Source organism: Corapipo altera, unplaced genomic scaffold, assembly GCF_003945725.1.
Source record: "Corapipo altera isolate COAL_440 unplaced genomic scaffold, ASM394572v1 44, whole genome shotgun sequence".
In the NCBI taxonomy this organism is placed as follows: Eukaryota; Metazoa; Chordata; class Aves; order Passeriformes; family Pipridae; genus Corapipo; species Corapipo altera.
The window spans coordinates 6,217,435-6,243,762 of record NW_020884880.1 but is presented as its reverse complement, the minus strand read 5'-3'; the positions used below and the strand labels follow the sequence as shown (position 1 = coordinate 6,243,762).

Below are 26,328 nucleotides of genomic sequence, written 5' to 3'. Positions count from 1 at the left end.
TGGTTTTGTCTCTAGGATTGTATTTAAATGGTTTAATTTCTGCCATCAGAAATTACTCAGTGTGAGTACCTGCATTAACTTCCATGGTAGCAGAATCAAGACATAGGCTCTCATAGTAACTTTGAGAAGCTTAAGTATTGGAAAAATCAATAAATATATTTACAAAATACAGGTTATTTTTCTGGGCCAAAATAAAAACAAAAAAACCATGTGGTTATGGTGCATGTGTGTGTTCAAGCCAAAGACAGGCTGCTTGGATGGCTTATGCACAACAATAACAATTGCTAATCTTTAAAAATCATTCAGGGACTTCAGTGACAGTCAAAGGGTAAGGCATAGTCATAAGTTACCTGCTGCTGCTATGAATCTTTGGTTTTTTACAGAATTGGAAAAATTGCATGTGGTCAACATATCTCAAAACGGATACAACAAAATTAAAAAATAAAACAAAACAACGAAGCCAAACACAAAACTGAAGCAAACCCACAGTGTCTAGTATCAGGGAACTAGTTCAGTGGAGGGAAATCACAGCAAATTCATCATCTTGAAAAAGATTATCCAGGTCCGTAACATCAGAAAAGCATAATCTAAGACCTAATGGGCACAAAAAATAATTAAAGGGCAAAAAATGTGAAACGGAAAAAAACAAGTAAATAGCATGTAATCAAGTGTAGAACGCATTTTTGCAGATGTCATGGGTTGCAGAAATGCTCCAGAAAAAAATTTTTAAATCTGGGTATTCGTTAAATAGGATGACTTATATGCAGCTTTTAGTTCAAGAAGTCTCTGCACCACTGGTAGTGTAAGTCAGGGAAAGGTCTTAGGTAGCTCGATCTGTTTCTGGGGTTTTTTTCTGTGCTGTATTTACCAATTACCACTGGCAACTGGTAACTTCTGGTGCAATCAGAACACTGGCCATGACAAATCCGTTGAACTGACCCATGGTGACTGGGTTTTGTCTTTATTTGCCCACTTCATACCAAAAATGTATTCTGTTATGCTGGTTTTGCCCTACAGGTCTACTGTAGCTGTTCTGCTTTTTTCATGGAGAAGCCAGATATACAAAGCTCTTCAGTTGAGAGCAAGGAATTTTTTGCTGGAATTAAGGTAATTTTTAAAAAACATTATGTTTTGCTTTACTGTAAGTAGGAATCTCTAAGTGTTGCTACAGCAGTCATTCCTCTGACTAGAAAGCACTTAAAATGTATTAATTGTGAATTAATAGAGCATGTTGTCGGCTGAGGTGAACTTAAATTTGTCAAAAAGCATGAGTCACAATTGTTTCTGTGCTCTTCGTGTACTCAAGGTGCAGGAAGGCTGAATTGGCACCTTGCACATGCAGTGCAAGCCTTGGATTCCAGCAGCTTGAGCCAACTCTGGCCCAGTGTTTATAAACATGGAGGGCCATGGCTCAGACCTGAGCCCAGGGACACTGTTGTCCACTAGTTTAACGCTGCTGCCATTTCTGGCATGATGTTGTCCTTTGCCAACAGGCTCTTCCAGCATGTGACTGACAGGACAGTCTAGGCTGGGCCTTCTTCCCAGCTGGCTATAGGAGTGAGGGAAGGTGAGGCCAACCTGATCTGGGCTTAAAGAGGGAAACTGGGACATGATCTGAGAGTTCTGTGGATACAGCTGTAGGGACCCATTCACTGGCCAGGAATGGGACCCCAGTCCGGGAAAGACATACTGCATGTCCTTACGTGTTGGCTATAGTCTTATTGACTTAGCCTGAGCTTATGTTTCTGCAGGATCAGGGCCCAGATTTATCTCATGTAAGTGCAGGTCTGCAGTGTACACTGCAAAGGCCCGATGTGTTATTTTTGTTGCCCTGTGAGGCTGAGTTCAGAATTTTACCCAATGTACCAAGCTCAGCTGTAGGCCCCTGTTACTGATCTCTAGTTGCATTTTCCATTATACATCTTTAGCGAGCTGTATTGTAAGCTTATGGAGAAGAATCCCAGGAGAAATATGGTGCTTTCAGACTCTTTTGGGAATTGTTGCCTGTAGGTAACTTTTCCTCTCTTTCCCTCCCCACTCCCCCAAGACAGTACACCAAACTGTATCTTAGCTTCCAGGAGTTACATGGAGAATACATTTTTGTGGGGTTAATGTGGTTTGTTAGTTTCTTTCCTTTCTATCTAGCCTTTAATCTTGCCTTTTGCTTATCCTTGCCCCTTTTCCTACCTCTTGAAGACTCTGGCTGTAGCATCCCCATCTTTTCTCCAACATGCTGCTGCTCCTCAGCCCATGTAAACAAGCACTCGTAGCTGGTTAATAAGCAGTGCTGCAGTTTACTCACAAAGCATGCATTTTAAGTAGAGTTTCTTCTGTGTTAGATACATCCAGAAACTTATGATATATCAGAAGATGGGAAGGAATACAGACTGACAATAGAAAGTAGCATTCCTATTCCTTGTCCTGAGTTCAGCCAGCTTGAAAGTGACTGCAAAATCTCACTGACATTAAATAGTGTTGATGAAGGTAAGTATTACACTGATTTCGTTGCATTTTGTATGTTTAATATATTTTTCTAAATGTTCCTGCTGTATCTTTTGTTGGAGAAGCTATTACACTGTAAAATATTTTCTAAAATGTTAAAGTGTTCACAGGCTGTATATGATTCTGCAGAAAGTATGGAAGAGTATGTCTATATTGCTTGTTGAAGTTAGGTGGTTTTTTACAGCTATTGATAGCCACATTCTTTAACTTGAATAGACAGAATACTTTAATACTTGTAAAGTTTAATTCAGTTAATTTTGTTTACGTGTTGTTTTCCAAGTACTATATATGCAGTACCAAAGTCCTCGTTTTTTACTATTATTGACATTTTCTGTAGTACTTTCTCAAGCACAAGTCCCATGAACCAGGAAGAGCAGACAACCATTTTTATGTCACATTAGCAAGCCTATCATGATTTCCATTAGTCTATCAAAGTGGGAAATTCAAAAACAATTTCTTGGGTGTGTGTATGAAGATGTAGAGAGGAGGTTTTGCATGACCAAATGCAAGAAAAAAGCATAATTATTTTAATTTATGAAGGAGTATGTAGAAAAGTTATTATGTATATTAAAACCAGTATACAAAATGTGACTTATTTAGAGGAAAAATTCACTAATTATGTATTTTCTTTAAAACAGGTAAAGAACAGTTAGGTTTAAACTTGGCTCTTTCTTCTTGTCATGTGGATCTTCTCCAGAAACCCTGCAATAATGGAATCTGTAGTCAAGCTGTAATTTATTTCACTGCTGTGACAGACTTCATGCAAGATGGAGACAGAATTACCAGAATTGCAGTTGAACCTATATCCAGTGAGAATTTCCTGTGGAATGGCTATGTTCCAGAAAGCACACAGGTTGAAAATCTTCATGTTAAGCTCTGTAAACTAGCCAGAAGTATGGCTGATGTTAATGAAGTTTCTATTTCAATCCTAAATCACACCAAGATTTCTAAGTAGTCAGTTTTAATTGTTTTATTTTCAATTAAATTCTGTGTTTTCACTTAAATTATTTTTTTTTACATTTTAGTATTGATAGAACTACTCAGTTTGATTAATATCTGTATTAGAATGTAAACTAGTATACTAAGATAAGTAATGTACCTGAGTCTGTTTATTTCCAAATCTGATATGGCTTACTATTTGCTACTTTGTTTTGAAGATTACAGTTAAGGATCTACCCACTGCCTACTGCTACTCATTTACTGATCCTCATATAATTACATTTGATGGAAGGTAATTACTGAATTGCTGCTCTTAACTTAAAGCATGTGGGGATGTTTTGTGGGTAGTTTTGGTGGGCTGTTTTATTTATTTAAGCATTTACATATTTATTTCAAATCTCTGCTGGTGATACAAGTCAGATGTAGTTTTCTGTAACAGCACTGAGGTTTTTTGGGATTTTTTTTGGCAATAAGGATAAATGTGCTTCCGTTTGTAAAAAAAGCTTGCCAGTCATGATGAGGTTTGTAATATCTGCATTTCTGAAGGCAAGCTTTGGGGTTGTGGCAAGAGAATGAAACAAATAGACTATTTTACTTTCTAGAGCCATCCGTCAAGAGAGGAGAGGATGCTGTGCAGTCTGTTGACTATGAAAAATAGTAATGCTCTTATATGAACCATGATAAAATGATTAATTAGACAAAACTTTTAATGCAAAGGTGTTTCCAACTATTTCTGTGTGTCAGCATCTGAATCCTTATAAGGATCAAGTTCCTAGAAGCTTTCTACTGTCTGTGTAGCATTTTGCTGAGTTTATTAGTGGCATTGAAAGCAATAGTGGCATTGACAGCACTTATTCAGTACTGTCACTTGCACGTCACTGGCCTTCTTTTTGAAGTGAAGACAGCTTCCTTGGACACAGCTGTTGTGGTTTTGCTATGCTTTTTTCTTTCAAAATGTGTCTAATTCACAAAAGATGTCTGAACAAACACATGCTCCAAGCCTGAGACTTTCATATTCTCTGTTCAATAGAAGCACATTTCTTCAAGTAGCAGGATGAGAAGAAAGAGGGTATGTTGCCTCCAAATAAGGGTGTTCAGACCACAGCCCCACTCCTGTGAACTTGATAACAGAAGGAAAAATGAAGATTGTGATTGATTCTCTGGCAGAAATGTGACTAGAAATAATAATAAAGTCAATGGAGTTATCCTGATCTTGCAGTTTCTCCTTCAGTAGAAGTATTAGGGATGTCTTCCCTGAGCATTTTAACTGTGGATGCATTGTGATCAAGCTTCCTTGTGAAGCAGTGTTTTACTGTGATGTGGTCTGTCAGAAAGCATATGCTGCAGGGAAAGAACTTTCTTTTTAAGGATAAATTATGTTGCTACTTTATTTTACAAATTGAGGAAACAAATAGAAAAGGAACTGTCTGCACTGAATCATGGACAATCTTATGCAGTCCCAGTAGGGCAGCCATCTGCAGTTTGTCTACAGGACCATTATATACAAAGCAAATTGCCAATCTACAATTAGCTGTCAAATGCCATTTATAGCCAAGAGGCTGTTAAACTCACAGCAAAAGTTTGGGGGTTTTCTTTCCATTCTTTCTTCTTTTTCTTTCTTGCTGCTGAATCATTAAATTGGCTATTTTAACCTTGCTTCAGGGGACAGATGGCAACCCTAAGGAAAAAAAGCAAGTTGCTATTTATGGTTTTCATTTTAAATAATCTTTGGGAATAAGCACTCCCCATCTCCATCTTAATAAAGCAGACCTTTTTAAAAAAGATGTGACTTTCAAAACCATTTTGTCAAGGGTACTTGTGCAGTTTTCAGCAGCTGCCCCCACAGGCACACTGCTGTGCATCTTATTGCTCTCTCTGCATAGGTATACTGTTGCAGAAACAGAAAGGTTGAGAAGTACCCTCCAGTTCCCTGTCATATGCAGTGTTAAAAAAAAATTCAAAGAATGTCAAAGGCTTCATGGTTATGCTTCCATTCACAGCCATTGTCTACATGTACTCCACTTCTGATACTTCTTTTATTTCTTGTTTTTCTGGTGTAAAAATAAGGTTTAATTTTTTTCTTTTTTTTTTTATTTAATGTCGCACGGAGGAAGATATGATGGTGTTTTTTCAGGATAAGTTGTGTGTTAGTCTGTGGGCTGTACTGTTTGTTTTCTCTGACTCAGGAAAATGAATTGCATTATCAAAGTTCACCAAATATTAGAAATTTGTTTGAAGATAAAGTTGCTGACATGTGGTGATTATAACCAAAGTGATATCACATGCTATTCTTTTGATTCCAGAATCTATGACAATTTTAAAAGAGGAACATTTGTTCTCTATAAGAGTACATCTCGAGATTTTGAAGTTCATGTTCGTCAGTGGGACTGTGGAAGTCTTCACTACCCGGCATCCTGCAACTGTGGTTTTGTTGCCAAGGAAGGAAGTGATATAATTGCATTTGACATGTGCAGTGGTCAGCTACGTGAATCACAGCCACACTTATTTGTAATAAACAGAGACACAACAGGAAGCAATGTCAGAGTCACTGAATCCTACCTAGGAAGAAAAGTAACAGTAAGTAGTGAATAATTGCTTACGGAATAGGTAAATTTAAAAACCATGTTTCTCATGATGATATCTTCAATCTCATTTTAGATTTTGTTTTCTTCTGGAGCTTTCATTCGTGCTGATGTGAGCAAATGGGGAATAAGCATAACGCTTAGGGCCCCCAGTTCAGATTACAGACATACAGTGGGACTCTGTGGCACCTTTGATGGAATTGCGGAGAATGACTATCACACTGCAAGTGGGGTGGAAATCCCAAATCATGCTAATGTTCCTTTTTCTTTTATTAAGGAGTGGAGGTAACAATTGTTCTGTTTAAATTAACTGTCATAATTTTTGGTTCTTCACACTCTTAAAAACTTGTCAAAATACTAAAAAAAATAATCTTCTCAAGTTTTTAAGTTAACGTGAGAATGCATCAATGCATTCCATAATTAATTTAAAAGAAAATTGAAACTGAAGTGCCAAATAAGTATTTAAGTACTATGATGTAAGATTAGTTTGATTAGGTTTGAACGAAGTATCAAGGTATACAGAAAATATCCACTCATCTCAATTCTTTTATTATAAGTTATTCTCGAGTTTTTGTGTCTTAGTTGGCCTTTAAATATAGATGTGTGCTGCAGATTCAGTGACATGCTGTAAAAGTATGAAACAGCAAAGAACAAAATGTTAATACTTTAATAACACAATTAAGATAGTTCAGATGATACAGTTTCATCTTTTGCTTTCTTGTCTAGAATTTTACCAGGAGATAGCTTGTTTGACAAAACACCTGTTTCTTTAACATCTTCGAGAAAAGTAGTCTTCTGTGACTGTGCACTTGAAGATGATGGATTATATCCATCAGTGAACAAACTGGAGACAGTTTCTCAGTCAGAACTTCCACTGTCTTGTAAAGAAAGTGCACATGGTAGATTTCTTTCTTTGATACCAGGACTGGATGTCACGGCTGAGTATCTTGGTCCTATTGATCTTGTCAGAGGCTTTAAGAAACGTTCATCTGCACATGAAATGGATTCATCTACACTTCTGCAGAGGCAGGATAATCAAACCAAACTTCACAAAACATCACAAGTAAACTCACGTGTCTCGGCAACCTCAGTGAGAAATATTGGTACAGAAAGAGAAGGAAGTTCAAGCTTAGGCATTAGAAAAAATTCTCAGCATTACAGTAGTCATCTTCTCAAAAGTCTGTCAGTTACAAGTAGAGGGAAGCGTCAAAATTATTATGACTACCATCCAGTATTCCTATTCCAAAGTCTCAGCCAAACAGACTTAGAGGAATATAGTTATTTTTTCCCAGAGGACCATGCCACTGACGCAGACCAAAAGTTCCTTCCTTCTTGGCCCACACCTTCAGGCCTCACCGAGTCTAGGGCTCTGTTACTCTGCCAGCAGGCAATAGCTAATTCCAGTATAGGAAGATCTTGTGGTGCCCTTCTTGGCCGGCGAACAGAGGATGCAATCAATATGTGTGTTAAAGATTTGCTGCTGAAAGATGATCTCAGTTGGGCAGAAGCTTCCTTACCTCTTCTGGAGAATGAATGTGAGAGAAGAATTTTAGAAGAAATAAATTACAACCCACAGGAACTTGAAGGCTCAGTTGAGAGCCTACTTACTGCATTAAAGTGTCCCAGTCTCTGCAGTGGTAATGGGGAATGTACAGAATGGGGCTGTGCGTGTTTTCAAGGATACAGCTCGTATGACTGCAGCATACTGTCTGGTAAGCGGGGGGAGATTTAAGGCATTTACTTAAATAATGCTCATGCAACATACATGTATTTTTCTCTCCTGCTTTTGTACACAGACAAGGGTCGTCCTGTTTACTACCCAATAAATTACTTGCCCTTAAGTACAGCTATCAATATTTACCATTCAGCCTTCTTGTTTCCAAAGGACAAAACATGGGCTTACTTTCTGGTATGCCAGATTTAAAAAGTTTACCACTTGGTCAGTTTGCCATCTAGAGTATTGCCCCAAGAGATTGGCAGTGTTTCCACACACTGTCTTCTTCAGAGATCTCCCTTCCCCAGTATTTTATAGTCTATGTGATCCTGTTTACTAACAGGATCTATCTGTAAGTGGGATGTTCTTCTCTTTATTGCTGTTACATGTCTGTAAGATAACTATTAGATATGATTGGATTAGAATCGATGGTGAAGAAAAAAAAGAGACAGTATATAGAACTGGGCAGGATTTTTTAAATTTTCAATAAATAAGACAGTCACTAAAAATTCAGTTAAGTAGGTACACAGGAAAAATATAAACTCTACTACAAAACTCAAAACTCTCTCAAAATAAAACCTGCTAATATTTTGTTTTGCAATGGTGTTTTTGTTTTAGTGACCTACTTAAAAGCAAATAGAGAAAGAGGTATTCTTTCTATAAAAAAAAATCTTTTATTCCTCTTGAAGTCAAATAAGATGGTTTTACTTCATAAATACTATTTTGAGTATTCTAATCTGTCAGATTATTTCCTGAAATAACTTCCACCTGAGATATTTTTCTTTAGTCCTTAATTAAAAAAAAAATCCCATTGTAAATTATTACATAACCATCACCTTTCCAGTTCCTATTACTAGGACCTGAGTTTCATTTTGATTTTATTCTGCCAATGTGATTTAAAGAACGATCGTTGAAAAAGCAAAAGACATATTCACAAGTCTTTTTTGTCTGTTGAATTTTCTCTGCTTCATAATGTTCAAGTTCTAAGAGCAGACAGAATCCTAGCTTTAAATTTAGGATTCATTTTAACAATAAAAAAAAAACTTTCTGTTTATGCCTTTCTTCAGCTGGGTCCAGATTTCGTTGTTTACATAGTTTTCATAGTTGGATAGAAAAATAAACATATTGCTTAATGTAAATGCATATTAATGAGTTAATATACTGACAATTATTGTCTAATCTCTACTTCCAAGATGAGGCTCCAGAAATTACAGAGCTGGAGAATGCTGGGCTGTGTGATATTCGACAGTATGACTGCACATCAGCGAGAGTTTTTGGACATGGTTTCAGGGAGTCATTGAATCTGAAATGTGAAATCATCAAATTGCAAGTAGGTCTCCCTGAGTAGTGACAATTATATTTTAAGCTTCTTGTAGAACGAGAGACAAAATGTCTAACATATTATTCATTGATGTAGGTACAACCCAGTGCTTCAGTCAAAGCTAAAAGCAAAGGCTCTCAGCACTTTGCAGCAGACACTGAATTCTTTGCAAGATTGCCATTTCCTCCATGATAAGAGAAATACAAAACATAATGGGAATGCTCAGCAGCTGAGAGGGAGATAACAGCATAGGGCAGCTATCCATCAGAAAAGGGCAAGGGCAACTCTGTTAGTAACAACCAGTACATCGTTGTTCCTTTTTTTCAGTGCTTATGGAGAGGAATTCAAGTACCACTTCTTTGAAAAAGGACAGCAAGGTTAAAGACATTACTAGATTTCTGCCTAAATTCTAATGCTTGAAATAGCCCTTTATAAACAAAATAAATCTGTTAGGAAAAGAGAGAGGCATTTTTCACGTGTTGTCCATTTCCCTGAGGCTATTTAATGGTATACATCAGCTCTATACCCCAGATTTGAACAGGAAATTAAAAAAATTGCATGGTAAATGTTGTATGGTAAACTAAGGGGATCCGTATAGAGAGACTGTTGTTATTCAGACCTAGAATTTGCTCAAGGCAAATTTATAAGCAGTTTAGAAGTTTTGGCTGGAATAAGCAGTCAGCAATTACAAGTTTTTATGTTGTGTTAGACACGAGCAAAAAAAGCTTCAAAGTAAAACTGTGTTTCATTGATGTGATGCTGGAGGGGGTAAGAGTTGGCTAAAGGGGAGCCATTCAGTGGGAAATTTTGCTCTTGAGACAAAAGGTTTCCTTAGCTAGTTCTGGTAGATGTTAAAATTATTTTGACAGAATAAGCAAAGCTGGCTATAGATTTTTCTTAAACTCAACATATATCCACTCAACTTGGCTTGAAATAGTAGTCAAGAGTAAGTTTACACTCCATTAGGTTAGAAGACTTTTAGACCATGCTCACCGTAAGTCAATTATTGGGAATTCACTTATCACAGTTTGAAATGTCTCAGTTTTAACTTGTGGCAAGATATTCTGAAATCTCTCTTTTAGGTGGTGTATTTGGCTCCTGGCTACAAAAACTTTCTATTTAATCACTTTTAGTGATGATCTGTTCACTGACAAGAGCCAATTTACTGCTGTTAGCTGCAGTTGAGGAGAAAGCTGCAACTTTTTTGCTTGAGAATACAAAAGAAAGGAAGTTTGGGGGTTTGTTTTGTTTTGTTTTGTTTTTCAGGATGGAGTAGTAGTGAATTTATGGAAATGTCAATGGACTTGCAACAGAACTCCCCATATTTTGAGATTGAGCTTAAATGATTATAATTTCATAGGGGAGGCATTTTGACAGAATTAAGAATTTCTTAGTTTCAATATTTTCACTTTTGAAATGTTAGATCAAATCTGTTGTCCATAGAGTGTCTTACCCAGCATATGGTAGGAACTTCATAGAGGTTTGGGTTGGACATGGCCAGCAAGCTATGACTACAGAGATACCGAAGTGAAATGTAAAGCGTGAGAGTGTGTTTAACCTCTGCAAAATGAAAATATGGTTTTACTTCCTTCTGGTTTACACTGAACCCTAGAAGTAGGTTTTTCTATGAACCTAATGAGCTGGAATGCTAGTAGATCTGAGGGCTTTTTAATTGGTTTTTGAAAGGTTAATCTGTTTCTGAAAAAATTATCTGAACTTGCCTCCAGATAACAACAAAAGATTTCTGGAGAAATAGACTGTATCACTTTTCAAAGGTTACAGTACTAAATGCACTTAAAATTATATATTTAGAAATATTTAGCATTTATACTTTTACTCACTCTTGTTGTGAATTATTTAACTGAATACATGGTGAAAGAAAAACAAAATGTTTGATTGGAACAGAAATAGCTCATATGTCTTTTTAGCAAAAGTGTTTAATTTTCTGTCTTGGAAAAAAAAACAACAACAACAACAACAAAAAAACCCAAAAAAACCCCACAAAGGCTTATACAGCAGATGACCTATGTGAGGACTGGGGTTGAATAAACATCTCAATTGGCTTTGGTAACTAGAAAATGTGCCAGTTCAGTAAAACCTAGTCAAGCTCAAAATTATTTTTAATTTCTTAAATTAATTTCTGTTCTCTTGATTCTTAGTCTGTCTGGATTCTTACTTCCATCTAACTTTATTTTTTTTTCATATTCCTACTTCCACATCAATACTTCAGTTAAACAGTATTATCATCCTTATTCTGTAACCTTGAACTCTCAAGATGGATCCTTGGATGACTTGTCTTCAGTGCAGTTTAGAAGAAAAGTCTACAGGGTCAACGGTGTCTTGTCCTATTGAAAATCTACTGGCTTGTACAAGGGCTAAAAGGCTCAGTGCCAGTGTTCCCCCAGCACCCAGAATGATACCTGAGCTCTGCCAAAAACCTCATCTGTTCCTTCGATTAAAGCCTGTCCTCACATGGGAGCAGAGATGGAGTGTGACAGAGGCACTTGCATGTCAGCTCGGTGCCGTTGCAGGACCACCCACTGTTTAACCCTCCTATTACTCCCCAGTTGGAAGAACTCTTTGTCCTTGACAGTGCAGTGCCAAAGGGCTGTGCGTCAGCAAAGGCTTCTCTGCCTTTCTTCCACAGTAGCAGGCTTAGCTAAAAATCTATGTGTGCAAATAATGTCATTTAATGTTTGCCACCGCATTCTAATCCAGACACATTAGATTTGTTCAAAACTGTACAATACATGTGTTTTTTCTCTCTGATAAAAATATTTGCATGATGTGTTTCACTGAAAAACAGATTTTCTGTCTTACCGTTTAGTATAGTAATAGACAATGGATTCCTGGAGAACATCTAACTATGCCAGCTGTCTTCCAAAATGCCAGGACTGTCGACTGCCAATTACCAAATGATGGCCAGCAGTCTGATGTCATGGATGTGGTTGATGATAAACCCATTGCCAAGTGGCAAATAAAGGTATTTACAGAAATATTTACTTATGAATATTCCTATTAAGATGAAAATATATCACGTAGATGTTATTCTTTTTTCAATGGTTCTAAAGGTGGAACTCAGCTTGCCTAACTTGGGGTCTCAATTTCATCACCTAAGCTGAAGTGTTGAGTGTCATTTGAGAGTGTTCTCCTGCAGGGGGACTGTAGATATGACCTAGGTCCTACAGAGACACTTGTTCTTCAAGAGTAGAAGTTACCCTAGAGCATTTCAAATAACATTGGGTACATTTATGGTAGAATTGAATTGAGCCCAGGCTATATGTACTAATCCCTGTGTAAGGCAGATGTCTGAGCTCTCAAATGGATTGAGTCAGTAAGGTCAAGGGAGTGTACATACTGTTCAACTTACCCTAAAGTAGATACCTACCTGTGGTTGGTCAAATATCTGCCTAGACTTATGGGCAGGTTTGATTAGATTTCTGATGACTGTTGTGAGAGTTTAAATACCCATATGTAGCTGTCTGTTACTAAGTGGAAGGTCATGTCAGCAGCCCACACTGGTGATCTATCTATCGATACCTGTATTGGTTAATCCATTTTTGCTGTACACCTTGCAGATTTCTAATGATGGACTCATTTATAGCAACTCTAAAACAATGATATTATATGATGGAGCCTGTCAGATATGTGAATCACAAGAATCTGGATTATGTACGTTAAAGGTATGTGTTTCACTGCTCTCCATTATGAATAAAATGCATTTTTTCAGGCAGAAAAAAAATGTAGAAAAATCAGCAGAATATATCCTGTTCTTTTTCCAACAGGGATTTTCTATGCACAGAAATGATATACACAGAAAGACAAGCTGAGATGAGGCAATTTTAAATGTAAAGAATAAAACCAAAAGCACTTCATATAATTACCAAATAAACCCAAACTTACTGTCAGTTGCTTAGATTTAAAAACAAGCTTAGTTGTTTAATGGAAGTGCAGAATTATTAGATTTTATTTGGTGCTATACAAATTCATAACCAATTTGATAACAAAAAATATTAATAAATCACATTTTTATTTCTCTAAAAGGAGAAAACATGCAACATAGATGGACTCTGTTATGGTGAAGGAGACACAAATCCAACCACCCCTTGCTTACTCTGCAGACCTGACATATCAAAGTTAACTTGGTCAGTTGTTGAAAGTAAGTTCTAAATAGTTCTTTTGTAATACCAAGAAGTTGAAAGTCTACTAAGCTTTTATATTTATGGAAATAGTGATGGTTTAGTTTTAACTATTTACAAAAAACTAATGAAAATTAACAACTTTCGGTTTAATTGGCACTTTGAAGTCTTTTGGTATTTAGCAAGCTACATCCACATATGGTTGTCTTCAACATATAGAAAGTATTTTAAAAAAAATTATTCTGATACCAAACAGATGGAGATCACAAACTGAATTAAATTACATGTAATATTTATTAGGCCCTTAATATTTGGACATCATCTACATCAATGGCATAGATACATGGCCTAAATATTTGAAAGTATATCCAAAGTTTTCATACTTCAGTCCATTTAGAAACCACACTATGTAAAGAAGACCTAAGATTTTCCTTTTCCATACTATAAAGTTCTAGACTAGAAATGTAGTTCAATCTTTTGGCTCAGATTTTGTATTTTCCATTGGTGTTTATGTGTATGAATGTGCTGGCAAGACTGCCTTGATTGGAAAGGGTCTTGTGTGAATGGGACTCCTGGTGCCTCTATTGGTGAATCTTGTCCTCATTCAAACTTGTACTGAAAGCCAACGTAGCTATACCTATTTCAAAAGAGTGAAACCTGAATGAAAGGAATGAAATTAAACTCATCCAGCAGTCAGGAAGTCAAGGGATTTCCATGTTATAGTCATATAGTTAAAATATAGTGGTTAAATTCAATAAATTCTTTGGTTTTTTTGATGTATAGATGCAGTGCATTACAAGCTCTTGCAAAGTAAAAGTAATTTCTTGGTTATATTGGTATAGTTAAAATTAAAATATCAAGTGTTTTTTCTGTGCCATACCAATGGCATTAGAATTTAAGAGAAAAAATTCCATGTGACTTTCTTAATAGAAAGATATTATCCTTTTAATTTTTTTAAGTAAACTGTAACTTTTGCTTAAAAGATGAGAACATCTTCTTTGTTACAGACAATCAGCCTCCAGTCCTTGAAACTTCTCAGGTTATGCTACAGACTTTTTATGGAGAAGATTTTGTATATCAGTTTTTGGCTTCAGATCCAGAGGGCTCTGCTATTCATTTCACATTGGATTCTGGTCCAGAAGGTGCCAGTCTTTCCCCATCAGGTCTCCTTTTGTGGAAAGCTGTGTCAACAAATCTCCATAAACTAACATTTTCTTTGACAGATGACTGCAATGCAACAACTAAGGTAGAAATAGAGGTAATGAATATTACAGTAAAATGACACCTACTAATAAGATATTTAAGATATCTAATTACAGAACTCATTGCTAGTACATTAAAAAAATAGAAAACTGTCTTATTGGGCATGTCTTGTAGGTCAGTGTAAAATCATGTGATTGCCTAAATAATGGCTCATGTGTGACAAACATTAATTTCCCACCTGGAAGTGGAAGATATCTTTGTGTGTGTGTGGCTGGATTTGAAGGTGATCTCTGTGAAGGGAATACTGATGACTGTAGACTTAACCAGTGTGGTATTGGCAGATGTGTGGATGGAATAAACAGCTATTACTGTGAATGTCCACCTGAACTTCAAGGTAAACTGCTACTTTATTTACACACATTTATCACGTTCCGTGATAAATAGGAGTTTCTAATTATATGTCTGAAATTCTATTTTTTTAATTTTTGACCGTAAATAGCTTACTGTTAGATTATAAAGAAATTTTCTGTTCTGGTGATAAAGATATATGGTATACTTCAAGATTTTTCTTGCATGAATACAATGGTTGTTTATTTTAGTTTACTATGAAAGCAAATTTCCACAGAGGTAAACTCAGCAATATGGAGAAACATACGAATGATGAGTTTGGTTACAGTGTGATTTCTCCTGCAGATAAACATGTAGTTCCCACAGCTCATTTCTTCCATATTCTGCAGTAAGCAAGATACTTAATATAAGATGAAAAAATGTGAATTGCAAACCTAGTCAGCTGTTCTTATTAGCTGTACTGAAATGATAGATATTTTTTTCTCTATTTCAGCACTGGCATACATTGTACTTTTATAAATATGCCATCAAAGTCTAATGACACAATATTATAGAAAATTAAATCTGTATTTTAATGCAGGTAAACACTGTCAAGAGGATGTAGATGAATGTGTATCCAGTCCTTGCTTCCCTGGAGTATTTTGCTTCAATACTTTTGGTTCTTATGATTGTGGTCCATGCCCAAATAATCTGCAAGGAGATGGGAAGTCATGTTATGGTAAAATTCCTTGTTTTTCAAAAGAGTAGTACTCTCTTACTGTCAGCAGTAGTACTATCTGTAGTCAGAAAAACAGGACTGTGTCTCTGGTGATGGCAACATCAAACTGTACTGGGTTTCGTAGCTGTAAAAAACTTCTAGTGACAAGAAAAAAACAGATACAAAACACCCCAATTCTTTTATATCAAAGTAGAATACAATGAAATTTTGGGGGGAGTTTCTTCATTATTTTCATAATATGAGAAATTATTGACAAAATATTTTTCTATTAGATTGATTAGCATAGAATTATTTACCCAAATCAAGGCATTTGCCAAATAAGGTGCCCAAACATTTATTTACAATGCAATTACTGAATAACTTGTATTTTAAAATACTCTGTTAAAAACTTTTTTAAAGTTATTAAGTTTTAATGTTATTAAAAAATATTTAAGAAATATTTTTTACTTTTTATCTGCTTTCTGAATTTTGAGTTGTTTTTATCTATTGCAACTTTAACTTTTACTTTATTTAAAGTTGAAACAAATGTAGCTGCTTCTGTGCACTACTAATGTGCCTTCACATATTTTTTTTAGAAAGCTTTGAAGACACTGATGTTGAAAGGAAGGATTCCACAGGAGAAATTGGAGGGAATAAAGGTGATTTCTTTTCATAAAGAGAATTGAATTTCCAATTCACATACTGATAAGAATATAGTTGTCAAACAAAGGTCCTAGTCAGTTTTATGTTAGTTAGTTTAATTTTTCAGTTTGACACAATTTAATTCATTACTAGGGTTGTATTCTGATCTGAAAAATGAGACTGAAATGTCAATATCAACAAATCCCTTAGGTCAGTCAAGTAATTTTATTAAGAGTGTGATGTATGACACTCCTAGAGTTGCCTTTTGTTTTAGTGACTAACCACTGACATAAAATAGGTAACATGGGGATAGGAACATCTGCTATATGAGATAAGCAAAAGTTTATGGCATTTTGTTGAATGCCATTTTCCTGCTTTAACTCAAAGGAAAGGTGAAAGATGTGGCAAGTGACTGTCTTTATTCTAAAACTCTAAATGCTGTTGCTGGCATTTCCAGGTCTGTGCCTGCTGGGGCTTTCTTTGCAGGAAATTCTCGTGTGTCTTTTCCCTTTATCTCTGAATTGTTGTTGAGGGAGAAGGGAGGTACTCTCTCACTCCACTGCCAATGCTGGATAACTCTTCATCAGCTGCAAAATGGTTTGCTTTTCAGCATTAGGAGATAGCACTCTAATACGATTCAGTAAAGTTTAACCTTTTGTGGACCACTTTTTAGGACTTTTGTAAATGGATTGGGGTTTCATTCTTCCTCCTTCTCATAATGCTAAAAGACCACATATGGCATTCCAGCAGTCTTGGATTACAGTACCTTACTCCTTTCCACAGACTTCCAACTTTTCTTGGGCAGAATATGAAGAACATTTCATTCATTTTGCACTCCTTTCAATGAGGAGGCTGAGTTTAGCAAACACATGCAAAACCTACTAATAAAACCCATGTAGAAACTTTAAGAAAGTTGCTTAAAAAGTTTGAAGAGTAAAAGATGGTAATACTTTTGCAACAAGGTGGTGGATTATTCACTGAGAATACTGTCCATGGTGCATCAGTAAGTAAAATCATCTATATACTTGTGATTAAATCTCTGCTTCTGGACTCTCAGCTTGTTACTAGCACTTAGACACACTGATGAACCATATGCAGTATCTTTTCTTTAAATTCTTTCAGTTACCTGGCTGGAAGCCATATATGGATCCGGTAATCTGCTCTGACAGTAAATCTCTTTATTGACGTGGTATGGGAAAATCTCTGCTATCTGACTCATATATATGGTGATTCCTCCTTATCTTCCAGCCAAGAAAAGGCCATGGTGAGGGTGGAAAAGGACGTAAACAGAATACCTTGATCTTCTCTAATTCTACCACTTAGGTTCTACTGCTTACATTCTGATGTAACACATGGAGGGACTTCTTGAATCACAGAATGAATGGGCTGTATGTTTATCTGTTCAGAAAGCATTCCCCACGCTCAGAAGGAAAAGAGTCTGTTACTGTTCACATACTTTCCCCCCCCTTTCTTTCTAACATGCTGCAGGGTTTCAACAATCATCCTTTGAGAAGGTTTTAAGCATCTCAAGCTATATTCCCAGTTCTACAGATGTCCCAAAAAGATTTATTTCTACAGAAATGGTCAGTAGCAGCACACCACCAGCCTCCACAGTAAAAACAATCACTGCCTGGAAGTCACTTAATTCTCAGAGAAGTGCTTCTTTACAACCTGCTGTTACTGGAAACATTGCTCACACTCTCAGGACCATCAGTGGTCACCTTGCTGACGTGGAAGTGAGTTCTTCAGTACATACTGTGATGACTGCATCTTCAGAGAGCCATGCTGTATCACCTGAGAAGAAAACAAGGCCACAAACTGAGGCCTACAGCTATTTTGACACTAGCAGGAAGACTTCTCCTAGCAGCAGAGCAAATATAAGCAAAGGACTTTCTTTGCCAAGCAAAGCATTCAGAGGTGGCAATGTTCAGAGAGTTCTGCACCTATTAGCCAAGCATAAAGCAAGTAATTTACCTTTTGCCCCTGTCAAAGTCACTGTCCCACCAAAAATGCTTCCTGAAGAACTGAGTGAAGCAGTGATTCCTAAAGCAATAACCTGTACTGACTTACCCTGTTTTCCTGGTGTACACTGTGAGCCAAGTCTGGATGGAAGCATCAGGTGTGGTCGTTGTCCTTATGGTTATTATGGAGATGGCTTCACTTGCAGAGGTATTACAAATAACTGAACTTAAATGACTTGAAAAAAAGAATATTGAGATGTCTTTATAACTTGAAAGTACATTGTTACTGTATAATCAGTGAAAAGCTTAGTGTATTGAATTTTCTCACTTTCATTATTAATATTGGCATAGCCTACAGGCTTTTAGTTGTAAGGATGCACTTAAAAATATTTTCCTGATGTGTCTTAGACTCCCATTTACAGACAGTGGCATAATGGATTCTCTGTGATTTGTGCATTATGTTAGGCAAAACACAGTTGTGTGAAATGCCAATTTTATTTTCCTTATTCCCTTTGTTTTCTTCATTGCCTTTCAGCAAGATGTAGACAAACATGTGGCAAAAATATGGAGTGTGTGGCACCCAATATTTGTAAATGCAAGCCTGGTTATGCTGGTTTTAACTGTCAGGCTGGTGAGTATGGCATTTTGATTTTGCCTGTGGTAACTCATATGCACAAATTAATGATTTGAAGAGTGATATTGATTTTTTCGCACAGCTCTGTGCAGACCTGATTGCAAAAACCATGGGAAGTGCATTAAGCCAAATGTCTGTGAATGTCTACCAGGATACAGTGGCTCCACTTGTGAGGAAGGTAAATAGAGTATTTTTTGCTTTTGAATACATAAATACCCAAAGGATGCTGTGAACAACTTCCATGACTGTTCATTCTGACAGCAAAGAGGTGTGCTCATTTTACTTTTACTTTAACAGAACCCTTAAGTAACACAATGGTGTACATCCTAATTTTCTTGATATACATTGTAATGTTGCTTGTGATTGGGTATTCCTAAATTTAGCTTTTGCTGTAAGTAGAGGACTTCACCAGTGAATGTAATTTCCCCTAAGCTAAACAGTCCTGAAGAGTGGGAAATACTATCTGGAAATTGTGTCAGGTTTCTTTTTTTCAGGGTGGCCACCACTGTTGAGACTGTGTACTCTTGGAATGAAATTCTTGTTGTTATTCTTGTCAAAATGCATTGCATATGTCTCCTTATTTTATTTCCAGTTCTTTGCTCACTGTCAGTTATTAACATTTCCCTTTTTATAAAGCATGACCAATCCATGTATCTTTGTGGAGCTGATTTCTTGAACAACATAATTCTGTACCTGCAGCACATTGTAAACCACCCTGTCAAAATGGAGGCACGTGTTTGGCCAGAAATCTCTGCACCTGCCCATATGGCTTTGTGGGACCAAGATGTGATACAAGTAAGCAAAAGAGCATGAGGGAAAAATGCAGAACATTTGTTTCTGTTGTTCAGGAGCAAGAAAGTAAATTATGGTTTAAATTTTTATGCACTCTGTCTAATGCTAGCAAATAACATAATATCTCTGCCTCTTTGAAGGAGCCCATACTTGGGCTTTTGAACATTAGATAATATTTGCACATAACTTTGAAAACATAATGGACTATTAAAGTTTGGCTAGATTTCATCCTGGTAATTTCTATCATTCAGAGAGTCCAAATTTAGACATGCTGTTTATATATCATTCACTTGAATGTACTACTTTATTGACCCAGAATTGAGAAAGTTCTTTGTCTCCTCCTCAAATCCCAGCACTTTTGGACTCAGTTTTTCTTGTTCTAGTCTCATTTGTGACACTAAAAAAAAAAAAACCAACCAGCTGCTCTTTGTTAAGGAGTACTAAAGAGAATGAGATACAGTCTTGAAGAACTGATTCATGGTTTTCCAGAGCCATGATACTTAAATGTCTTTGCTTGTTAGTCTCGTGTCACTACAAGCCCTTGCTGAAGTGATGGAAGACATTTGACTGAACTTTCATGGAGTCCATCAAACTCATCATGTTACATGGTCCACTTGTCTCTTAGTATAGCATTTTCCATTTCTTTTAGAATTTTTTTGAACTTTTCTAGGTTTTTAACACTGAATATAACCAAACCATGGATAATTGCATGGAAAGACATTTTATTTACTTTGTTGTCTGGTGCTAGCTATTATGGGTTTGAGACTGGATGAATCTGTTCAGGAATTCCTCTTCAGCTAGTGGAATTGTATGTTATTTCCTGTGTTGATATGTAGGAAAGAACTGAAATATTAGTCAAGCATAATTTGTAACCTATCTCTTTCTCTCTCTTCACCCCAACCTCCTCCCCCGCCTTCTTCTTTGTTTTTGCCCAACGTTTTGCATTCTAGTGGTTTGCAACAGACATTGTGAAAATGGTGGTGAATGTCTCACTCCAGACATCTGCCAGTGTAAACCTGGGTGGTACGGACCTACATGCAGTACAGGTAACACTCCTGTAACTTCCATGTTCCTAAGAGAGTGTCCATGGGACCTCCCATAGTTTGAAATCTGGAACTGTGTGGCTCAGAGAGCAGAGATGGGCAGCTGCTTACTGCAGCAGAGCTCCAGCACTCCTTCATGACTCTGCATGTAGTTTTGCTGCCAGCAGCACCTCTTGGAAGTCTTATACTGATCCTTTAATTTTGGTGAAGATTCTGTGGGAATGCTGTTACCTGCAGTTATCTTAGGTGTTTAGTTCCAGTCCTTGCAACACACACACATTTTTTTATATAATTTATTTGGATGTCATGCTTCCCATTCTTCCTGATCCTATTTCTGCAGCAATGTGTGATCCTGTGTGTCTCAATGGTGGTTCCTGTACTAAGCCAGATGTTTGCCTCTGTCCACATGGATTCTTTGGTGCCCAGTGTCAGAATGGTAATATTTTATATTTTTCTTACCCTCACCCCTTAGCTGCCAGTATGAGACAATGTGTGAGAAAACATTAAGACACGAAATTAACAATCAAGTCATGTACCTGAGAAGTGGTGCAAAACAGATATTGGGTTTATTTTTTAGATTTTATGACTGATTCAATGAGTGTTCAAGGAGAAGGGAGACTCAAAATTTGTCTTGTCTTCCACTCAACATTTGAGCAGCATTCAACCAGTGCCATTGTATATTTTGTGTAGTCTAGTTACTCATGTACACATACAGTTGCCATCCTTGACCCCTTTTTATCTGTTTTTGTCTTTACTATTGATGTTGGCACCAAATCACATTAATATGATTTTTACAACACTGGCTTAATAGTTCTGAATGTCTATACAAGCTGTCAGAATCTTAGTCTTGTTCTCTTGTTTCATAGAAGTATATCACTAAGGCAAACAAAATACCAACTACAGCCTTTTCCTCCTGTTTCTATCTTTTAGCTGTCTGCAGCCCGCCTTGTAAGAACGGTGGTCATTGCATGAGAAATAATGTCTGTACTTGTCCTGATGGGTACACAGGTGGAAGATGTGAAAAAAGTAAGCCAGTGTTAAAATCCTTCCAGGATCCAAAAATAATAAACAAATTATTCTGTAATCAGTTAAATGTATTGAACAGCACATGTTTTTGATTTTAAGGTATCTGTGAGCCAAGGTGTATGAATGGAGGAAGATGTGTCGGCCCAAACATTTGCTCTTGTCCTTCAGGATGGAGAGGAAAAAGATGTGACACTCGTAAGTACCTAGTAGTTAACAGGAGAACCATACCTTACAAGTAAGATATGATTTAAGGTAACTCTGTCCACACAAGTAATAGGAAGTTAGTGCCAAAGAACTTAAGTATATACACATGTTGAAAAAAATAGTAGTCTGTAACTTGGAAGTGAAGTTTAGGATGGAGAACTAATACCGTGCAGTTCTTAGGCTAAATCATGAGACCAAAATATCTTCTAAGTTCTTGTACAGTAAATATTATCTGTTTCTTTCTTAATTCTTGTCTAAATAAGAAATATCCATATTTCTGCAAGAAGCTGAGTTCAATAAAGTGAAAGAAATTCAATTTGTGCTGTAGGATATAAAAACAGATAGAAAAAGAAGTTCAGTGAAAGATGGGAAAACTGGAAACGGTGGGAAGTGATTGAAATAGAAGATGCAATGAGCACAAGCTCTTTAGGACAGGCAGAAATAGGACTGTGATGGTAGAACATCTGTGGGTCACATTATATCTTAATGAAGATACTGATGGTGCATAAAGAAAATGTGTCAGCGTGGATAAAAGCACAATCTGCATGAAAATCAGCATGAGGATGGGTGGTAGAAATCCCATAACTAAAGTGTTAGTGTCTGTCATAGTACTCACCCGAGGCTCAGGAACTGATGGGGGCAATAAGCTCTCTAAGGGCACGGAGGAAAAACAGTTTTCCCTGTATTACTTTCTGTAATTATTGGAAAGGGTTTTTTTTTTTGTTGAAAAAAATATTACCAGTCTGGACATGGATGAGATATTCTTGGACACTCTGGAAGAGAGATTTGATTATCAAATAGGCACCTAATCAATGGAAACAATAGCGGGTTAATTATCGTTTAATAAGCAGGGGCAAATGTGCAGAGAAATGGGTCACGGAAAATAACTTTGGATCAAATGTTCATGAGTTGATTCACCATGTGTTCAGTTGCATGACAGACAAAAGATCTCTCACCAAGGTATGGGGTTTAGAAAGATAAATTTAGAAAAAGCAATGCTATTTAGCATATTTCAGGCTTTTGTAACAATCTGTGATGCCACAGAACATCTCAATCCGTGCTTTGGCTGTAGGGCTTTTTGTTTCCAGTTGCCTTTCTTCTTTAATATTCTATTGATCTTAGATAGATAGTTCAGTGAAGATGATGTGACTCTTGTGTATGGAAAGCACTCAACCTCTCATGAGCATCCTGAAATCTGAGTCATAAATCAAAGTAATCACTTGGAATTTAACCAAACTTTGTGATAATGTTTGTGCAGCAATCTGTCTTCAGGAATGTAAGAATGGTGGGGAGTGTATTGGACCGAGTACATGTCATTGTCCTCCGCAGTGGGAAGGAATCCAGTGTCAAACACGTAAGAATTATGTGACCTGAAACCTCTTGCTTCAGCACAATTCAGACTGCACAGTACAGCCATATGCAGAGCCTTGAAGTTCTATACCTTGGTTGTATTTTACCCTAATCTGTGTCAAAGGCAGGATAAAGAGTAGAGATTCGTCTGCCCATTCTGAAGCCCTCCAGGATATGATGGCAGTCTGGGACCGTGGCAGTATGTGTTGGCTTGCTCTAATACTGTACACTGCTGTACCAGCCCTGAGAAGCCATTGCAATAGCTTGAAATAGTAAGATGCATTAAAAAACATCTTACTCTTGTTCCTTGCTTGGTCCCATTCACACTCTTGGCATGTTCTCATGTTAAATCTGCATCAAAGCATGAGGGGGATGGGATGGGCATAAGAACTTTGTTGGTTCCACATGACCGTTAAGTCTCCTATGCTGAGGGGTGTTTCCTTGCGAAAATACTGAACGAGTTCTTGGCTCCTATAAGCAAACAGAATAAGTATATAGAAATAGTAGCCACTTTTCCTCCACCAAGGTGTTTCCATGAATAAAGCCACATATCTCTTGTTTTAGCTGTATGCAACCAGAAGTGTCTGTTCGGAGGCAAGTGTGTGTTGCCCAACGTATGCTCTTGTCGTCCAGGTTATACTGGAGTCCTCTGTGGGAAGAAAATTCAGGTACATGTGGAGTCAAGATGCCATCACAGATATAGTGATTTGGGAGTCATTATCTAGTCCACCCTGTCCAATGAAGCAGCACAATATACACCAAATGTGTATTTAGTCTGATTTCTCCCTTTCAGTCTTCAGTGAGGGAAAATTAATGAAATTCCTAAGAGCTATTCCAGTAACTTTTAGGTTTTAATACTTAAAAAATTGTTCTCAACACCTAATGTACATTTCCTTTGTTTCAAATTAAGCTGACTATCTCTTGTCATGCAGCAGGGATTGGTAACTATTCTCTTCACAACCACTATTCTCTCTTCCAGCATCTGGCCCCATTTTAGGGAGAAGTGTCCCGCTGTTGACTTTCTTAGCTTGCATCAAGTCAAGCCCTGATCTTTTCCCAACTAACTACACTGCCACTCAGTTCATCCCTGTTTTATACAAATGTTCATTATCCCAAAGTGTAATTTGGGAATAGCTTTACTTTTTTGCATCATAAGGTATGATGACGATTTCTCTGTTTTGTCACACAATTTTCTGTTGTATTCCCTTGCTTGAGTGCTTACAGTCACTCACTGAAGTAGTTTAATTAAACATTTCCTTACAAGTAACTTCTTTGTGACATCTGAAGTAAAAGTATGCTCTTCTTGCATCATCTGTGGTGTTTCTCTTCTTTTAATTTCAATGTATAGACACTTTTCTGGTGCCAGTAGAATTGAGAGATGGGGCAGATATGTTTCAGAAATTGAAAGAGAGAAATGCTCATACATCTTTTGAAAATGCAAAACTACACATCTTATGACAATAAGAGACTACTTTTTTCGATATGGATTTCCAAAATTGGCCCTCAAGAGAAGAATAGTTTGATTTCAATGTTTACATAACTATGTCTGCAAAGAACTAATATATTTTTTATCTAGAAAATATATATTGCTGATCAGTCAGACCGTGTTGTATTGATTAAAGGGCAAATTTTCTTTAAGAAACAAAAGAGCTACAGGCACAAGTTTAACTTATGTTGTGATTCTGTGGATCAGGAAAGCAGAGACTCATGGATAACTTTATTGTAAACATGGGCTGCATCATTAAAGTATGTTTTTAATTTTTTTTCTCTCTCTCTCTCTCTCCAGGGTACAAAGGCATTATGATTGAAGAAATGTATCAATTAAATTGAAATGCTTCATGGATGTATGAGACTTGAAAATAGCAAAAGGGTTAAAGGCAATTACAGAGCTTATTTAAATGAAAGGAATATTCAGAAGTGTTATTTTTAAAGATTTGTACTACCAAAAATATGGTGAGCTTCAAAACAACAATCTTGTAGTCATTAAAGCATATGTATACTTCTATAATTTTTTGCTACCTCATGCACAAACCCCACAGCTTCTGATGTCTTCATTGGACTCAGATCTGATGACTGATGCAAACTCAAAATTCTGCAGTTTGTTGATGCAGTCAGCTGGACTGAGATTTCCTTTGTGGGAACAAGACTGTAGCAGCTGCTGAGTGTCTCCAGCAAGGAAGGCAACACTTCAGCACTTCCTGAATGGTACCTTCTGTTTGTAAACATTGTATACATTATGTATTATTTGGCTGCAGACAGAAGAAAAAGCAGAACTATGTTTTTTTTCTTCTCTTGTATTTGCATCATTCCTGGTATAATGATAAGCCAGTAGGGAGGAAGGAGGGAGAACCTGAACTGAGGCTGGGCTACTAACAGAGGAGGCTTCCTTCCTATCTTGTTAACAGTCAACCAGGTGCAGAATGACTCTGGTTTATCTATGACAAGCCTTTGCAGCTACAAGCCAGATACCAACTCTTCTGTTTTGACTTCCTTACTTACACTTATAAATTTGAGTACCCAGCTACAGAATTATTGGTGTGTCTGTAAGACTTTAGGCCTCTGCTTTGAGATAGCATTCAGTAATATGAGGAAATTTTGTCCCTAAGTCTTTAGGAGAAATTTGACAACGCTTTTAGCAATGCTGAATCTTAAAATGGGAACTAATAAGCAGAGAAATTTGTTGTATATATGCCATCCATACACATCATGTCAGAAAGTATTTTTAAGGACTTCTTAGAGGATTTCTTTTCATTACCTATTGCTCCAATGAACTGTTAGCACCTACCAGCTACCAGATAGTTTTTGAACAACTAAAATTCCATTTTTTCTTAAGTTTCCTACAGAAGACTGCTACCTTCTCCTACAGCTGTTAAAGACATTTCAGTTCCTGCCACAATGAACTTGAGTTCTTTAAAAGACACAAATATCCCATTCAAATTTACTGTTTTGTTTTGTTTATTTTAGACCAAAATTAAACATCATGACTTCCTGTTCTCCTGAGCAATATTTAGTTTACATACTCTAATTCTGAACGGGAAGAAAATAAGAGCTCATTTTGCTATTTACTGCCACTCTGGGAAGCTGATTGCCAAATCACAGCTTTTAGCAGCTCTGTGCATAGATTTCTCCTCACCTTTTTATAGTCCTCTTATGTCATTTTGCAAAGTAAGCTGACATTTTGAGAACTCAGCATCATTCCAGAATGATACCTGATGGATTTCCAAGTGCCTG

At 36.8% G+C, this 26,328-nt stretch overlaps 1 protein-coding gene and 1 long non-coding RNA gene across 2 annotated transcripts in view; one reads left to right on the top strand and one right to left on the bottom strand.

Moving 5' to 3' along the window:
• VWDE (von Willebrand factor D and EGF domains) overlaps nucleotides 1-25,646 on the top strand; it is a 37,610-nt gene extending 11,964 nt beyond the window's left edge. Inside the window, exons 5-29 of the mRNA XM_027639304.1 lie at nucleotides 1,018-1,107; nucleotides 2,340-2,484; nucleotides 3,141-3,355; nucleotides 3,660-3,733; nucleotides 5,745-6,018; nucleotides 6,100-6,308; nucleotides 6,750-7,735; nucleotides 8,931-9,067; nucleotides 11,886-12,041; nucleotides 12,637-12,741; nucleotides 13,103-13,217; nucleotides 14,205-14,455; nucleotides 14,575-14,794; nucleotides 15,329-15,466; nucleotides 16,042-16,104; nucleotides 17,576-18,256; nucleotides 18,584-18,679; nucleotides 18,765-18,860; nucleotides 19,382-19,477; nucleotides 20,425-20,520; nucleotides 20,858-20,953; nucleotides 21,448-21,543; nucleotides 21,643-21,738; nucleotides 23,006-23,101; nucleotides 23,662-25,646. Coding sequence (XP_027495105.1) covers nucleotides 1,018-1,107; nucleotides 2,340-2,484; nucleotides 3,141-3,355; nucleotides 3,660-3,733; nucleotides 5,745-6,018; nucleotides 6,100-6,308; nucleotides 6,750-7,735; nucleotides 8,931-9,067; nucleotides 11,886-12,041; nucleotides 12,637-12,741; nucleotides 13,103-13,217; nucleotides 14,205-14,455; nucleotides 14,575-14,794; nucleotides 15,329-15,466; nucleotides 16,042-16,104; nucleotides 17,576-18,256; nucleotides 18,584-18,679; nucleotides 18,765-18,860; nucleotides 19,382-19,477; nucleotides 20,425-20,520; nucleotides 20,858-20,953; nucleotides 21,448-21,543; nucleotides 21,643-21,738; nucleotides 23,006-23,101; nucleotides 23,662-23,822 — 4,788 coding nt within the window. The 3' untranslated portion in view covers nucleotides 23,823-25,646. The remainder of the gene's footprint in view (nucleotides 1-1,017; nucleotides 1,108-2,339; nucleotides 2,485-3,140; nucleotides 3,356-3,659; nucleotides 3,734-5,744; nucleotides 6,019-6,099; nucleotides 6,309-6,749; nucleotides 7,736-8,930; nucleotides 9,068-11,885; nucleotides 12,042-12,636; nucleotides 12,742-13,102; nucleotides 13,218-14,204; nucleotides 14,456-14,574; nucleotides 14,795-15,328; nucleotides 15,467-16,041; nucleotides 16,105-17,575; nucleotides 18,257-18,583; nucleotides 18,680-18,764; nucleotides 18,861-19,381; nucleotides 19,478-20,424; nucleotides 20,521-20,857; nucleotides 20,954-21,447; nucleotides 21,544-21,642; nucleotides 21,739-23,005; nucleotides 23,102-23,661) is intronic.
• LOC113945287 lies at nucleotides 14,856-18,766 on the bottom strand. The gene is made up of 3 exons (XR_003527025.1): nucleotides 18,158-18,766; nucleotides 17,759-17,881; nucleotides 14,856-15,438 (listed from the first exon to the last, which is right to left on the bottom strand). It is a non-coding gene; the product is annotated as an uncharacterized LOC113945287 (long non-coding RNA).
• Nucleotides 25,647-26,328: the final 682 nt, after the last annotated feature.